The sequence below is a fragment of the Coturnix japonica genome, chromosome 2 (assembly GCF_054131305.1).
Source record: "Coturnix japonica strain WE chromosome 2, WE-NBRP24, whole genome shotgun sequence".
Taxonomy (NCBI): domain Eukaryota; kingdom Metazoa; phylum Chordata; class Aves; order Galliformes; family Phasianidae; genus Coturnix; species Coturnix japonica.
In genome coordinates this window covers 92128937-92146042 of record NC_140664.1, presented here as the reverse complement: position 1 = coordinate 92146042, position 17106 = coordinate 92128937, and the positions used below count along the sequence as shown (strand labels likewise).

The 17106-nt window shown below is 38.3% G+C and overlaps 1 protein-coding gene across 7 annotated transcripts in view; it reads left to right on the top strand.

Annotated features, from left to right (window-relative positions):
* The window catches only part of GALNT1 (polypeptide N-acetylgalactosaminyltransferase 1), a 245589-nt gene that overhangs the window by 199289 nt on the left and 29194 nt on the right, over positions 1 to 17106 (top strand). For all 7 annotated transcript variants that reach the window (XM_085538065.1, XM_085538066.1, XM_015854315.3 and 4 more), the window contains 2 exons: positions 9232 to 9461; positions 12060 to 12234. In XM_085538065.1, the coding sequence (XP_085394191.1) occupies positions 9323 to 9461; positions 12060 to 12234 (314 nt within the window). In that variant the 5' untranslated portion in view covers positions 9232 to 9322. The remainder of the gene's footprint in view (positions 1 to 9231; positions 9462 to 12059; positions 12235 to 17106) is intronic.

Here is a 17106-nt window from a genome sequence, read left to right as displayed (position 1 = left end):
TTAATAGTAATTTTATTATACATATAAAATATACATATATATATATATATATATATAATATAAAATATTATATACATATACACACATACACACACTCACACACACACACACACATATATATATAAAATAATATATATAATTTTTTAAGCAGGAATTTTAACTTTTTGAAGTGTCCTGTCAGCTCGCTAGTTCTGCTTATATCTCATCTCACACTTGCAGATGATTTAAAAAGTCCCTTTGGAATGTGTGACTTCTTGATTATTAGAAATTCTTCAGTGCTTTGTGTGCGTTTGGTGTTACTGAAGGCCAAATGATGCTGCTTTTGGCTTGAGGACTTCGTACTGTCTTACATCATAGAATCACAGAATCACAGAATTATCAAGGTTGGAAAAGACCTAGAAGATCGTCTAGTCCAACCATTACCAATACTTCCCAGCTAAATCATACCCATCAACACAACATCCAAACGTTTCTTGAACACTCCCATGGTCGGTGACTCCACCACCTCCCTGGGCAGTGCATTCCAATGCCTGACTACCCTTTCCGAGAAGTAATACTTCCTAATGTTCAGCCTGAATCTCCCCTGGCGCAGCTTAAAACCATTCCCTCTAGTTCTGTCATCGATTACACGAGAGAAGAGGCCAACCCCCAGCTCACTACAACCCCCCTTCAGGAAGTTATAGAGAGCAATAATGTCTCCCCTGAGCCTCCTCTTCTCCAGGCTGAACATTCCCAGCTCCCTCAGCCGCTCCTCGTAAGGCCTGTGCTCCAGACCCCTCACCAGCTTTGTAGCCCTCCTCTGAACATGTTCCAGGGCCTCAATGTCTTTCTTGCAGTGAGGGGCCACAATCATGTTGCGAGCCTGAGGAGCTAAAATATATGGAGGTGTTTCCATGTCTTTGTAACAGACTGCAAATGACTAGTGTACTAACAGCCTTCTCTGTCTGTGAAACGATGGCTGTGTTGTATAAATGTTGAATACTTAAGCTTTTCAATTTTGGAAATAACCTTGGATTCTGCATTTGGCTCTGAGAGTCAAGGTAAAATCACTTAGTTTTTAATAAGTTCACCATTACTCAGAATTATGGGGTATATCGCCCACATGACAAAATTGTTTTTCTGGAGGAAGTGGAATTGGTCACTCTGGAGCACCTATGCTGATGTGAACACTGTTTTTCTCTACAAGTCCCATAGTTTTGGGATTGGAAGACCAGCTACTGTGGCTTTTGGAGATTTATCAGTAACCGGGGTCAGTTTATAGCTCAGTTTATAATCAGGTCACCAACTGTGAATCTTCCAATAATAAAGGAAAAAGTTCCACCTCAGCCTTTTAGGCCTCTGTACGGGGAATGAAAGCTTTACTGATGGTCTTACTGATGCATGTCAGACATTAATTGTTGTCTGTTAGGGATTTATGAGCTTTGTGCATTGCTAGTGCTGGCATGAAAAACTTCAATTGCTGCTGTTGATAACAAAAGCTTTTCACTTGTGAATGAATTACTGTCTTCACGCTGCCCACAGTACTCACTGATGAAAATACTGCCTGTATCCTCTGGCTGTTACTCTTAAGCACACTCAGTAGCCCTCCCAGAGAGTGCATGTGAAGAAGCTATGGCTCTGAAGAGGGATGTTTTCCCTTTGTCAGCATCTAAGCTGTCAGAAGCCCAATTTAAGACTGTGGTTGTTTCAGGAAAAGAAACAACTGTGTTGGCTTATAAATCTGCCTTTCTAAAAGGGCTGCCTCTTCTGAGGCTGTCAGGACAGGCTGTATCTGCTGTTTAATGTAAGAGAGAAAAGATTCAGTGACTGTGTTTTGAGCTTAACCTGCAGGTGCGATAGCACCTATTCACCTAATAGCTGAATGCCTGTGCAAAAAGTTACTGTTATGACCTTCCAGGTGTAATAAGTCTGTGTATTCATGCTGTTATGTTGTAATTAAATTGAATTAGTGATGTACTCCTAATGTTTGAAGCCCTAATGTAAAAAAGATATATATATATGTTTGTATAGGATTGGCATATTAAGAAACACACACTGGCTGTTCACTGGGTATCTTAGAAATACATTTTAAATTGCAAAGCAGTTGAAGAGAGAATGGTAATGGTGTGAAGGGTTTCTGAATAAATCTGTCTATTTTTAGTTAATTTTCCTTCAACGTGGAGAGCAGGCAGAAGAATTGCAATTGTTGCCTCAGTCGTTTGAAAGCTACATTAAAACCATGGAAGCAGGAGTCTAGTGCATCTCTGTTGTTCATATGACAACAGCGGTCTCAGTACTTACATTGCATTCCTGACTTTCAAGTTTTAGCAGCCCTCTTGAGCTCTAGTAGTATTTGCAGTGATGTTCTGAGAGGGAATATTTTGTCTCTGAACTGGATGTATTCTTTTTCTTCTGTACCAAAGGTTGTAGTAGAAAAGAATGCAACTCCAAAAGCTGATGAAACTGGCTTTGGACTTTGATCTGATTAAAATATTGTTCACCTGGTCCTTTGAAACCTTGTCTTTTGCAATTTCTTACTCTAAGTAAGGTGAGGCTTAAAGACAGGATAACAAACACCTATTGGCAGGGAGAAAAGAAGTAAGTTAAGAAAGCCTTTCAAAGACTTTAGTTTGAGGACTTCCATAAATAATCTTTTATTTTATCCTCAACCTATCTGTAGGGAGATTACAAATCTGGACAATTTCCTGTCCTTCTGAATATTCTTGTGTTTCTGCCCGTTCCAGATCATTAGGTTATTACATGTGATATTCACATACTACCTGACTTTTCTGTTATCGTACTTCAAAATTTGACATGACAGTTATTTCAGGATCCTACAGAAGGGATTACAGATGCCATCCAAGTTTTATTTAATTGGATAATCTCAATTGTTGATAGTCCGTCTTGGGCATGATCCTTTGCATTTTCCTGCCCTTGTTGCCAATTAATTTTCACGTACTTCATCTATCTTAAACAGAAGTAAACTACATTTCTTATATAATTAATACTTGAGCTATACCATGTTATTCCTAAGCTGCAAATGATAATCATTAATATTTTAATAGTACTAATTAGGAGGAGAATCGGGAAGGACTGTATAGTAGAGTGAACTGCGTGGAGGTTTTGACCAAATAACACGCTTCATTTCTCAAACAAATAATGAGAAGCTTTAATCAAGATAACACATACAGCTAACAAACTTATCTGAATAAATGAGAGGTATTCTAATTTGCAAAACCACAAACTATTTTCACAAGTTAATTAATTGTAGTTAAGACACAGCTATTGTGCTATTTGTCCTTCTCAAGAACGTCTTTCAAATTACTTTTGTCAAAGTGTTTGAAAGAAGAGTGAATCAGGAGTTTAGTTCATGTGCATAATAATTTAGTCGAGTGCATATCTGTTGCTGCATTTTGAACATTGTTAGTTCTATATGATCCTGATCTTCATCTCATACGAGAGTCTCCTTTTATAAGCATATTTATTGATACTAACTTTTCAAACACAGTCAGCTACTCCTGTATTTCTCTCTTATTGTTCCTTCAGTCCAAGCCTTACCTGTTTTAGAAACACAAGTGGTGTTTTTATTTCAAATGGTTAATTTAAGGAAAAAAAAAAAATTAATAAAATTGAAAATTTTCTTCTGAGGAACTAAACGTGTAGTGTTTCTATGCCGAGCACGAATAAGAACTGATTTTATGCTGAGCTACATTTCTCAGATTTTTGAGCAGTAGATGTTTTTTTTTTTTTTTATTTTAAAAGGAACTTTCCATTACTGCTCAAATAAGTACAATCTGTTTTCTCTCATCACTTGTTTTAAAACTTGCTGCTGTTGAATTGTACTGAAGAATTGACTTTTGAATGCTCAGACTTTCCAAAATCCATCAAACGAGTTAAGCCCACTGATGAGATCTTTGTGTGAGTTGCAGGGAGATCATAGAACCACAGAATGGCTTGGGTTGAAAAAGACCACAATGATCACCCAGTTTCAACCCCCTGCTATGTACAGGGTTGCCAACCACCAGACCAGGCTGCTCAGAGCCACATCCAGCCTGGCCTTGAATGCCTCCAGGGATGGGGCATCCACAGCCTCCTTGGGCAACCTGTTCCAGTGTGTCACCACCTTCTGTGCGGAAAAACTTCTTCCTAATATCTAACCTAAACCTCCCCTGTCTCAGTTTAAAACCACTGACCCTTGTCCTGTCACTATCCATCCTTGTAAACAGCCATTCTTCCTCCTGTTCATATCTTCCCTTCAAGTGCTGTAAGGCCACAGTGAGGTCTCCCCAGAGCCTTCTGTTTACCAAGTTAACAAGCCCAGTTCCCTCAACCTTTCTTCACAGGAGAGGTGCTCCTGCCCTCTGATCATCTTAGTGGCCCTCCTCTAGCATTGCCAGTCTCATATTTTTCTTTTCCTTATGAAATTTACAAGATGCTTTTATCCTTTTCTGAAGATGACTGTTTTCAACGGGTGATGGGCTGACTCTTCGATCTGAATGTTTTTACCTTCTGTTTTTTATAACATTGACACTGGGTAAAACTTTGTCCTCACACTGACCCATTTATAGGTCATGAACCAGTAAAAAAAAAGTAAAAGAAAAATGTATCAGCACAGAAAAAATAATCCAGAAACCTTAATTATTGTAGCATCACTTTTGTTTTTAAAAACAGGAGCACTCCTCTGCATAGACCTCATTAATAGTTTGTATACATAGAGTTTTATACAATGGTTGTGCTGGCAATTTGCATTTGGTTCTTTTTTTATATAGTTTTTCCACAAAAATGCATGCATAAGCCTCATGCCTAATGTGTTGCCTGGAGTATTCTGGTCTTTTCTCCTTCATAATTAAATAGACTGAGAAGCTGAAAATTAGATTCAGTGTAGCCGTCAATCTTTCCTCATAAGCTGTTCAGTTAATCGCTTTCCATATGGTTTAAATTGATGTTAATACCTTTAGAAATATGTTATATTGTTATAATTTTGATGAACCCTTACTTTGTGCCGGCTGATGTTTATTCATATCTGAAAAGTTTTCAAGTCCAACTTTAGATCAGCTTTTTATTGGCTTAGATGCTGCATCTAGTGCAGAATCCCAGTTTAGTTCAGTAAAGTCAATGAAGTCGTCTGCTTAGTCTCTGTTACAAACAGTTCTGTTGGAAACTTTGCAGATATAAAGAACAATTCAGTCAGTCCAAAGCTAAAAATGACTGAATAGTCATGCATCATACTGGAAAAGCTAAGCGTTTTTTTCTCAGGCCAAAGGTGTTGGGAAAACAGGTGGTAAAGTGAAACAATGCACTACATGAGCAGTAGTTTTAAAGTTGACCTTTTCCCATGCTGTCAAGCGTATTGTGGATTTTGTGGGATGGAAACACGCTTGACATTCAGAAGTAACAAGACTTGTATGTACCTCGTATTCCTCCTTTCACTTATAAGCTGTAGCTCGTCAAGAATTTTCTACTCCTTCTAAGGTGTTTTTAGTACTCCTGTTAGGTTACTTCTATGGCATAAAATTTGCTATCCATTATCCAGGGGGAATGGTTTTAAACTGAAGGAAGGGAGATTTAAATTATGTGTCAGCGGAAGTTTTTCACTGAGAGTGGTGAAGTGCTGGCACAGGCTGCCCAGAGAGGTTATGGATGCTCCATCCCTAGAGGCATTCAAGGCCAGGTTGGATGAGGCCCTGTGCTACCTGGTGATGGCACTGGATCTAACAGTTGTCAGCTCTGTATCTACTACACTTCTTTTTCTCAATCTAGTTTGCCATGTGACTGCACAGATTTTTTCACTAGCCACATCTTAGGCACTATGTCCAGTTCTGAACACTCTTCTCCCACCTGTTCCTAGGTAGGCTCAGCCAAAGGCTGCTGGGGTGGCTGGATCTGGCAAGAGTGCTGAAGAAAACGTGAGGGAACAGTGATTTTTTTGAGCTGGATAAGAAGTTGTTTCAGGAAGGCTAAATGATCTTCTTTTGCTTATTGGAAGGCTACTGAGAAGGCAGAGCTCAGCTCTTTCCTGAGGTGCATGGCAGGGGGGATGAGGTAGTGATTATAAACTAAAACAATGGAGGATCCACATTGTCCTAAAGGAAACATATTTCACCACAAGGTCAGTCAGACACTGAACCATTATTCAGAGAGGCTGCGGACTCAGCATCTCTGGAGATTTTCTTGCCATTATGGCACAAAGCCCTGATTAAGCTTGTTAGAATCATAGAATAATTGAGTTTGGAGCCAATGGCTGGAAGTTATCTTGTCCAACTCTGCTCAAAACAGGTCCAAAGGGTTCAGGTGTTTTCCCTCTATTGAAGAAGAAGGTTTTATTTGTATTTAATCTATATTTTCTGTGTTCCATCTAATGACAAAGTTTCTGAAAGGCTGTCATGGTTCTTGTTTAAGTTGAGATAACAAACGTTCACAGGTCTTCCCTTGCCTCTGAAGTCTGTCATCTTGTCATTAAAGCAAGCTGCCAAGCTGGTTAAATATAATGCTGTTGGTGAATGGCTCTTTTGTTCTTTGTATGGATGTAGGTTTCCAGGAGTATCTGTCTAGATTCTCCTTGTCTTTTTTGATAGTAGCTTTCTTCCTGATACTGATGTAACTCTTTGGATCACCTGGACGTTTGAAATGGCAGTTTGGCTCTCCTCTCCTTCAGTGCCATCACATGCCTCCCGTTCGGTGCCATTGGAGCTGCACCTGTCTTAAGTGGCATAAAGGATTTCTGACTCAATGTCTGTACTGTATATGAAATTTAACTCCCATAGGCTGTCACTGTACTGAGATCTGAGGCACCCAGTAGTAGACCTCACCAACAACAAAGGAGACCAGGCAAAAACAGTACAGAGTATTTCAACCTTTTCATTGTCACTAGGGCTGCCATCGCACTGAATAAAGTGTGTTATTTTCAGGCTTTCTTTTGCTGATGTTCTTAAAAATACTTTGTCAGATTCATAGCTCAGGTCTGATAAGGGCAGCTGCTTCAGCAGAGTTCCTGGGCTGCTCTGTGTCACTGTGATTCTGCCTAAATTCAGCGTTTACCATGCTCTGAGTAGAGACTGGACTGAATGCCAGGTCTTTCTGACTTGAATTATTTTGGTCAACAGAATGGAAGTGCTTTCTAACATTGCAGTTTGCCTGCACACTTTAACTCATGGAGTGATGAGAACTCCTGTTAAAGAGTAAGGCACATAGCTACGCTACCCAGTGTGTGTGTTGAACTTTGTGCTGATGTCTCTTCTAATACCTTCCTTGAAGGATTCAGAGAACTCAGAGTGCCCTTTTGACATTTCAGTGAACTAAGTTGTTATTTTTTTTCTTGCAGTAAACGCAGATATAATGCCATTTTAAGCACTGTAAAATACTAGATCTGAATGGACAGACTGGACAGAATGCCTAGATAAGAGTCCTGTTCCTGATGTCTTGCTAATTTGAGAATGCATAAGCCCTGTGCTCCCATGTGTTTCATGCTTTCTTTTGTAGCTGAAAATCTTATAGTCTGAGACTGTAGTTTACTTTCTTTTCTTTCAAAGCATGTTTGTTTCAACTAGCGTTTGTCTTCTGTAGGTGTAATTTAAGGTAACAATGAAACTTTATTTTCCTTCCAGACTATTTCTGTTGTGTCCCAGACCAAAGCAAAAGACAACTATTCTATAGAGTTTAAGTAGTCATTCATACAGTCTGACAGATATGTCTGTATGTTATTTGGTTTCTGAAAATGGTTGATAGTGTTTGTATAGGGAAGAGAATGAGGGAACTTATGATGACATTTCCTCACTGTTCTCTCCTAACACATGCATTGATTTGAAGACAGGGAGCGCCTGACCTAGGGGTGAAGACTTTGTATTTAGTAGCAGATGAATAGACTTGCAGAGCTGGCACTGAGCTGTGGCAGGGAGTTCCACTGTGTACCTTCTTTTTGGTTTTTGGACCCTTGCTGCTAAAGTCATTTGTCTATTCTTCCTCCTAGTATTGAAAGAAAAAGACAAGAGTTGCTGTTTACTATCCCCATGCTTGATTATTATAGACCTGCTACCTTGTTTAGGTTACCTCTTTTCCAGCTTGGAAGAACACTAGTCTCATCACTTACATCTTGTAGTGCTGCTGTTCCTTCATCTTTTTGCTCTTATCATTTGTCTTTTCTAGTCCTTCTTTATTCTTTTTGATGTGGCAAGATAGGATGTTCATACATCCATTGCCTACTCAAGGTGAGAAAGCAGGTACTGTGTAATGGCAAAGTAATGATTTATCTTTTTTTTTGTTGCTGTTTCTGTTCTCATCTTACTAATACATAACAATGTTTTCTTTCACTGCTGCTGATCACCTCACTGGTAGTGACGTAAAACTTTCTAGTGCAACTCTGTGATCCAGAATTCAGGGCTGTCTTTGTATCGATAGGGGGGAAAAACACACAAAAAACAGCACCTTAGGATATCTTCTTAACATATATAATTCAGCGTTTTCAAGTGGTTATTCCATCTCCTATTTTATCACCAAGTTGTTACTCATAGATACTTTTGCAGTTCTTTGTGTAAAGTATTAATGTCTCCCCAGTCTCCTTCAAAAAGAAAAAAAGGTCAGAATTGTCAGTCGTGAAAACAGCAGTTTTTGTAACAAACTTTGCTTGTAATTGGAGTAGGACAAAATAAAGTTTTAATATATACATGTTGAAAAATGTGTAGGAGTTTGGTCAATAGTTGAACTTTGAAGTCAGCTGAAGTGTTTAGCTTTGAATGCCTAATAAGTCATTTGTGTCTACTTCATTGACTTTGCTTTATTTTAGTTTATTTTACCAGAGAGGTGGTTATTTTGTTTTGATAGAAGTATTTGCCTTTACAATTAAGGTATGAAAGGAGAAGCATGAGCAGTGTTGGCCTGTGGCTTTGGTCAGCCCTGATTGTTACATTGCTTCTTAAGATGTTCCTGTTTTTCATTAATGTAGCTGCTTCTGATTTCCCGAGGATGCAGAGGGTTCCTTTAATGTTTTGTTTTTAAGGTGCTTAAGCTCTTTTTCCAGTGACTGTGCAGAGAACTCTGCTTTGGTTACTCACTTCAATGTTTGTGCGATGAGTGTTGATGAGTGTTGCTGTAGTAAAAGACTGCAGTGTTATTGCTTAAATTGTCCCAGAACGTTCATTTTGATACGTACAATATTCAAGAATTAACTTAGATTACCTTTAAAACGTAGTAAAATCTTGTGCTTTTAGCTCCTGTCCTGAGGTAATTTTTGTGGCTTCTTTCTTTTTTCTTTTACAGATACAGAACGTCGTCTCTCAAACTGGATTAAAGCAACCTGTTGTATTTTTATTTATACTTTTTTTTATTTTTGTATTTGACTTAAAGTGCCATGAAAAAATTTGCATATTGCAAGGTGGTCCTTGCCACCTCTTTGGTTTGGGTCCTTCTGGATATGTTTCTGTTGCTCTACTTCAGTGAATGCAACAAGTGTGATGAGAAGAAAGAACGAGGGCTGCCTGCTGGAGATGGTAAGTTATCTGAAGAAGGAATTTTTAAAATACGGTTTAAAATAATGTTAGTTTTAAATATTCAGTGTGTGTTTCAATGGGGAGAATGGTTTTAAGCTCAAGGAGGGAAGGTTTAAATCAGATGTAAGGGGAAGCTCTTCACAGAGAGAGTGGTGAGGTTCTGGAACAGGCTGCCCAGAGAGGCTGTGGATGCTCCATCCCTGGAGGTGTTCAAGGCCTTGGACAGCCTGGTCTAGTACGAGGTCAGCTTTCTAATGCAGAAAATGGAAGGAGATGATTTTCCTGAATGGGAGTTAAATACATGCTCTGTGTTGCCTTGGAGGAAAAGTCTTCCTTCTTGGTACTGATGGCATAAGACTCTAACATCTTAAATTAGGAGCTTCACCTGCTGCGTCTAATATTGGATTGTATTTGTACCCCTGTTATATTTTGCAAACTTCACTAAATATGAAACAGTAAATGAAGGTGAATATTTTCTTCACTAACTGCAGGTCTTGGTGGTTAGAAGAACAGCTGAACTGAGGCTTATTAGTGAGAAGGCCTTGCCTGCTTTGCTTTTCATAGAATCACAAGGTTGGAAAGGATCTACAAGATAATCTAGTTCAACCATCCTCCCGTATCTAAACCCCATATCTCGTAGCTCCTCATCCAGACGCCTCTTGGAACACTGCTGGGGATGGCGGCTCTACCACCTTCCTGGGCAGCCATTCCAGTGCTTGAACACTTGAGTAACCTTTTTGGTCTGACGAAGTCAGAGGGTAATTGAGAATGTGATTGTAGGTCTGTTGAATAGTCTTGGGCTCCATGATGGTCACTGGCAAGCCTGGGTAAGGGCAGAGGAGATGGCTATCGGGAACTATAAGATGGGCATAATAGTGAGTTTTGTGCTTGATAGTGACTGGTGGAAGTGTGGAAGGCTACTAACTGAAATGGTGCCTGAGTGGGGATGAGGGGGGAGAAAAAGGGTGAAGTGTGAAGGGTTCATGCCAGGCCATAAGGGGACTAGATGGAGGTGCTGGTGGACAGGGGATCAGTAATGGTCTTTGGGGCATACAGATCTTGGGAACTAAAGTGAGGAAGAGAGGTGATTACACGGATTAGTGATTTAGTCATAGGGTTAAGCTTTCACTCCTCATCTCCGCTGAAACTTGTTGGTATAACCTAACAGCCTGTTCATTATGTCATCACTATGTGTCAACATTTCTTCGAATGAAAGATTTACTTCTCCGTAGCTGGTGCACAAATGAGAGCTGCAGTTGGGCTTTATTTTTAACAATAAGTGTATTAGGCACTGTGCAAGAATGTTTTTTTTTTTGTTTACATTTATGAGAACTGTGTTCGTTTGTGAGAAAACAGGTGACTCTAAATGCAGAAGCCTTAGAGCCAGTGACTAAATCTTCTTGGAAAGTTATCTCCATGCTTGCACACCAGCTTGTCCCGTCTTTGTATTTACTATGCTCTGTAAAATGCCTGTGGGTTTCTTTAGTGGCTGCTGGCTTTCTCTACAGGAGATAGGAGAGAATACCTCATTTAGGTAAAGCTTGAAATCCAGTATTATGTATTTGCTAATGAAACCAAAGTATTGTTCTAATGAATCTGTGGACTTTGTATGCCTAGATTCAGGTCATAGATGTGTTAAAGTAGCATCTCAAGTTTTAGTTAATCTACCTGTTCAGGTGGGCTGGTTTAGCCAAATGATGAGAAAAGTGAATGTGTAAATTAAGCAGAATTTGTTATTCTAAATCAGAAATATTCTAGGATAAGGAAGTAACTCTTGGGTATGTTGAAAAACTTGGTTAATACTCTAAAACATTCTTATGTAAGAATATTCTAATAGATTTTGAGTTTAAACTATTAATTTAAAAAGAGATTAAACAGTCATATAGATTCATCTGAACAGGAAATAACTGAGTGCTGTAAATTTAATAAAAGCTCAGTGATGATAACGTAACTTGCATTGTTTTTATTAAGCCTAAATAATTGCCTAATTTTATGCTATTATTTTATCTTAATTACCATCTAAGAATGCGCAAATTCTAGTTCAAGAGTTTACACAGTCGCAAATCAGTAAGTTTAGATGCTTTTGTTCCAATGAAGTTCAAGTTGTAATTTCTGAAGTATGGAGGCAAAACAGCTGACTTGATTTAGAGCATGGTTAAAGCATATGCATAAATCCAGCCTGCTTAGGATACACTTGGACATACTGATGCTTTCAGTTTTCAGAGTACAGTTGGTTAGCTGGCAGCTTCTAGTATTATATAGCTCAGCTTACCGTCGTAGGGAATGTGGCATAAAGAAAACACCGCTGTGGTTAAGAGAATTTTATCTGCTAAAAGCTACTGCTTTAGTGCAGTTGCTTCAGATATTGGAAAAAGAAAATACCTCATATGGAACATATTATGGCTGTAACTGCTTAATGTTAAATGCAAACCAGCAACTCGTTTCACTTATTGGTGTGTGTGCGCATATATGCATATATGTATGTATGTATTTTAAGTATTAGAACTCCATTTTAATGCAAGAACAGTTTAATGTGTAAAATAAAATATAAATAAACATAGAAGTAGTTGCTGACCTTTTTTTTCTTGTTGTTTTTAGTTCCAGAACCTATACAAAAACCACATGAAGGACCTGGAGAGATGGGGAAGCCTGTGGTCATTCCAAAAGAGGAGCAAGAAAAAATGAAAGAAATGTTTAAAATAAACCAGTTTAACTTAATGGCAAGTGAGATGATTGCACTCAACAGATCTTTACCTGATGTCCGGTTAGAAGGGTAAGTAATAGGTGTTGTATTAAAAAATGTAAATGGAGAGTGAGGTTTTCTCTACGTGTAATACTTAGGTAAAATTAGCTTTAAGAGCAAAGACCAGTTTCCTTCAGTGTTACTTAACAGTGAATCTGATTACAAGTATTAATGCTGTTCAGGAAATCAAAATTAATCTGGCTGAGTGAAAACAAAGTTCGCTTAAGAACTGGTGTTTCAAAAAGAAATACGTTCTTTACGAACTTCATGCTTTACTTTTAATGAGGCAGACTAACGTTCTATATTGTATGAAATAGAAAAGATATGATGATGGGAAATAAATACTTTAAACATTTCTTGCCTAATGAAATGTTCAAAGCCTCATTTGGCTTGCATTATAATGTCTGCTAATATCCATCTAGTTTATTTTTGATCTCACCTCTGAAATATTGATTCTTTCAAAGCTATTAGAGTCATAATGAAAAAGGAAATCATAGCCTTTTAAATAAAACTAAGATTACTTTACTCTCTTAGGGCTAATCTGGACAGGTAGCTGATGGCTTCCCCACCTCGAGCCCTTTTTATATAGGAAAGGGATTCTCAAGTAACAGACCTTGTGAAATAAGATTTTGCCCATCAATTATCTGCATTCTTCTTCAAGAATTATGTGCTATGGGAAATCTATTTCTTTTGAAGGTCAGCTATTTCTTCTGTATACACAAGGCTTAGATGCTGGATTAATATGTTTTTCATTTCCTACCTTTCAGGATGATATTAGGATTGAGATGAAGCTCTGACCACTTTTCATTTTTAATGGATGATAAATAGCCTCTTTATATGTAACTTTGCCTGGAGCGGTGATTCAAGTGGTTCTGTGTAGTGTTCAAGTTCCATTGTGTGCTGGTGTTTGTTCTAATTGAGCAGGATTTCTTAAAAAAAAACACCAAAAAACATCTCCTGAGTTAGCACCAGTGTAACTTTCTGTCGATCTTTAGTTATAATGTAAGTCAAAGTTATTGGTCATTACTTGCCTGTTTCTCAGTGTAGTGAAAGAATGTAAAGCATAAACTTGTAGGGTTTCCTTTTGAAACTGCTGGGAGATCTGTGTGTGTGGTTTTTATTTGGTGTTTTTTCTTGTTTCACATTATAGCTCTGATCATAGTTAGAATTTGGCAGTGGATCTCTTGGTGTTTGTGCAGTTTTGTATATGGCATATGCCCCTTGTATGACGCTTGCTATATGATAAGAAATTCTCTTTGTAAAATGGTGGCTTCCAGGGGGTGAGAACTCGTTAACATTCTAATCTTGTTTTAGCAGCAAGGAATATCATCAGGTCCTTTGGAGACTTTTGTCACAGCTGGAATGCTAATTTGTGATGATTTCAGTATGGTTTAGTGTTGGGAGTTGTTTTTTTTTTTTTGTTTTTTGGAAGAAGTGAAAGGAATGAATTATCAGAACTTTGGGGAAATGATAGTTACAGCAGTTGGTTAATTTGGAAGGTAAACACGGGTAATCATTCATGATTATCTTGGAAATAAGGAGGAAATTAAATAACATCTGTTTATCAGCATTCGTATTGGAAAACGCGCTTGTATGGGTTCTGCTATTTCTGTAGTGTCTGTACAATGTTAAGGAAACAAATTCCTTACATATGGATCTAAAACATTGACTTGATTGTAATCTTTAAAATCTAGACCCTGAATTAACAAAAAATGGAAGGAGAAATAGTCATTGATGATTATGATTTTATTAACTAAGCATTGTTCAACGTTTTGCAGAGAAGTCAAACTACGATCTTAAAATTAGGTTCAGCTCTAATTACTTTCCTTGTATGCATGGCCACATGCTGTAGTTACTGTGTTGTGCACTAAGATATGAGTTATGAATTTACTTGCATTACACTTGCTTGCCTCTTACATTTGGATGGACAAAAAACTGAGATACAACTGAACTGGTAGCCTTTTGGGTCTGCAAGAGTAAATATTCTACTTATGCTTCTGGTTTGTTCATTGAAAAACAATGACAAAAACAAAATAATCAACAAAAAAGTAATATTTTTAAACTTGGATATTTCCATGAATCTACATTGGAGCATGTTACTTTAATTGAAACAACTGCCAGGGCCACAACCTCTGGAGGGATGTTGGGGAGCAAGCAGCTAGGGACACCAGACTGGTTTTAAGTTCTTAATAGATTATTTCTTCTAAGTGTGTCTTTTGCCAGGAAAGTGTGCAGGTGTATGTTTGACGTGACAGCAAAGAGTGAAAAGTTGGATGAAGAGGAGCAGCAGAGTCTTGCCTTGATTTTGATGAAGATGAGAAGGCAATGACTGAAATAGTTGACAGTGACTAAAACATGCTTTCAGCTGTGCCTATCTATTTTAGTTCAATGTTCAGGCTGGAAAGTGGTGGTTAAATGCATGAACTTTGTATGGTGTTACATGGCTTATGTTTGATCTCAGCTCTATTTGAGGTGATTTAGCAGCTGTTTTGGAAACCAAAGAATGAGTACAAAGGCAGAGGTTTTCAGGCCTGTAGTCTCGCAGATCTTCAAGATTTGTGGAACATACAGAATATATAGGAGTCATTTGGGTCCCTGGCATGAGATTTTTATCCTTGTGCTGACCTTTATACTCTGGAAAGGAGTGTGCAAAACTCCCTACTTTTTCAGGCACAGATGATCAAGGCTGGAAGCAATGGAGGCATAGATGGGCAACACAATGTTGTGCAGTGTTAAGCTCTGTTCTCCACTGGAGCTTCCACTGGGATATTGTATTGTGCAGGCTGAGATCTCTTGGAAAGATGATGGGCTTCCCCTAGCAGCAAAGAGGGACATGGAGAGCTTTGGGTAGCTTTGTGCCCTTTCATCAAGGCTTCAACTTCTGTACAATTTGGCATAAAATACCTTCCTTTTCATTTATTACAGATTTGATGAAACATAACCAGAATTAAGTGTATGGGACACCTTACTATACTTCTGTTAAGACCTGCGTATTACCTGTCCTTTTCTCAAGCTGTCTGTACTGTGGGAGCAGTGGTGCAGATAGTGTTAGTGTGTAATCAGTTCTTAGTTCTTAGCCAGATGGACCTATTTATTTGTGTGAACTCAATTCATACAAACTTTGGCTTTAACAACTTAGGAAAATTAAGAAGTAGATATTAAGTTATAAGTTACTGAAGGCTTTTTTTGCTTCTTTTTTTTTTTGCTTCTGTTCAGTTCCTACTCAGAAGCTTTATTTTACAATCTGGATCAAGTTGACTTTCCTCCTTCTCTCTCCCATGATTAAAAACAATTCTAGGTCTTACTTGTATGAATGTTGCAGAGCTTATGGTTGGCTCATGATGCTTGGCTTATTTCTGAGCAAGTCATTTGTACAACTAATTCTCGTCTTTCATCTCTCAGCTTAGAAAGAACTGTATACAGTTCTTACAGATCCAGGTTTGTGGATGCATCAAGTATGCTAATTATATGATGCAATATAGTGCTTTCAGTTCTGAGACTGCAACTTGCTTCTCATACGTAAGTACTGAAATATTTGAGTGAGAGCAACCAGGATTCTTGTTTGGAGAAATTAAGAACCTGACTGCAAGGGTTGGCCTTTATGCTTTGCTACTGCAGTTGAATCGATAAGGTGATGCAGATTCCTAGAATATACACAACAGTTGTGTGAGGAAAATAATTTATTTGTACCTATTAAAGGTAAAACTAGCAAAGGCAAACATGCAACAGTAAGCCATTGGAACTCAAATATATTCAGCTTTATAGTTTGCTTTTTAATGGTAACCCTTGAAGTCTTGACTGTTATGAGCTGTGTGAAGAAGTGCTCTAATGATTTTAATTCAGCAGAGGAACCAAGGGAGTAGCTTCACATTGTATATCATCGGGTGTAAATTGTGTATTGTATATAATTGGGTGCAGCCAAGTCTCAGCATTGTGATGTGATCCAACAGCTGTGTGGCCTTGCAGCTCACTGGCTGAGTGGAGGTTTGCATTCCCCGGGGCTGGGTTTGTGTGTTTCGTTGGTCAGCAAATGGCACCCAGCAGCTGCGTGATTGCCTGATCTGCTGCAAAGAGTGGGATGAGCTAGAACTGTGGTGTTGAAAGGGGAGATTATTGCTTAGGGTGCAGTTGTGGGCTGCAGGTATCTGGGTAGAATATAGGGAAGAAAGTTTGCTAGGGGACGTGCTTGCAAAAGTCCCCATAAAATCATGGGGATTTAAATAGATTCATAAATTCTTTGTGAAGTTTGTTAGTCATTTAGCTTGGGTCATGGTGATAGAAAAGGGTAATCAAAAAGAGTTATCAGGGTGATGGTGGAAGACTTCAGAAGTTTATTCAATATTATGTTCATGTTACAAGCTAGAAATCCAGGCTATTAATTAGTCCGGTATCTGCAAAGGAGATCTGCTGATCCGTTGAAAAGCAATGTAAATTTCAGCAATGTCACACTGTAAGCCTGAAAGCTTGCGAGGCACTGAAGATTTAACAGTTGTCTTTCAAAGCAGATACATTTCTTTGTGTTTTTCATCTGGCTTTTGTTTTCATTAGGTTGTTACTGGCCTGGTACAGAATCAGCAGTTTGAAATGCTCATGTTGGAAGAAATGAGCTATAAATCTTTTTCTTTGAGAAACTTTAGAAAGTTTTTATAAGTTGTCTCTTCAGAAATGAGCGTGCTCCCTGCAAATTGCTGTCTTTGTCTATAGGCATATATACGCATGCAATTATGCAGACATGTGCAATCATTCACAAAGATCTGACCATCTCATTCTTAGTTATGAGCTGTCCATTTTTGGATGAGCAGCCATGTCACAAACTTTATTCTAGTTGATGGGTTGAATATGCAAAATAACATGGCTAGAGAACTTAGTTTAATTTCAGTCTTTGAGGACAGAACTCTTCTT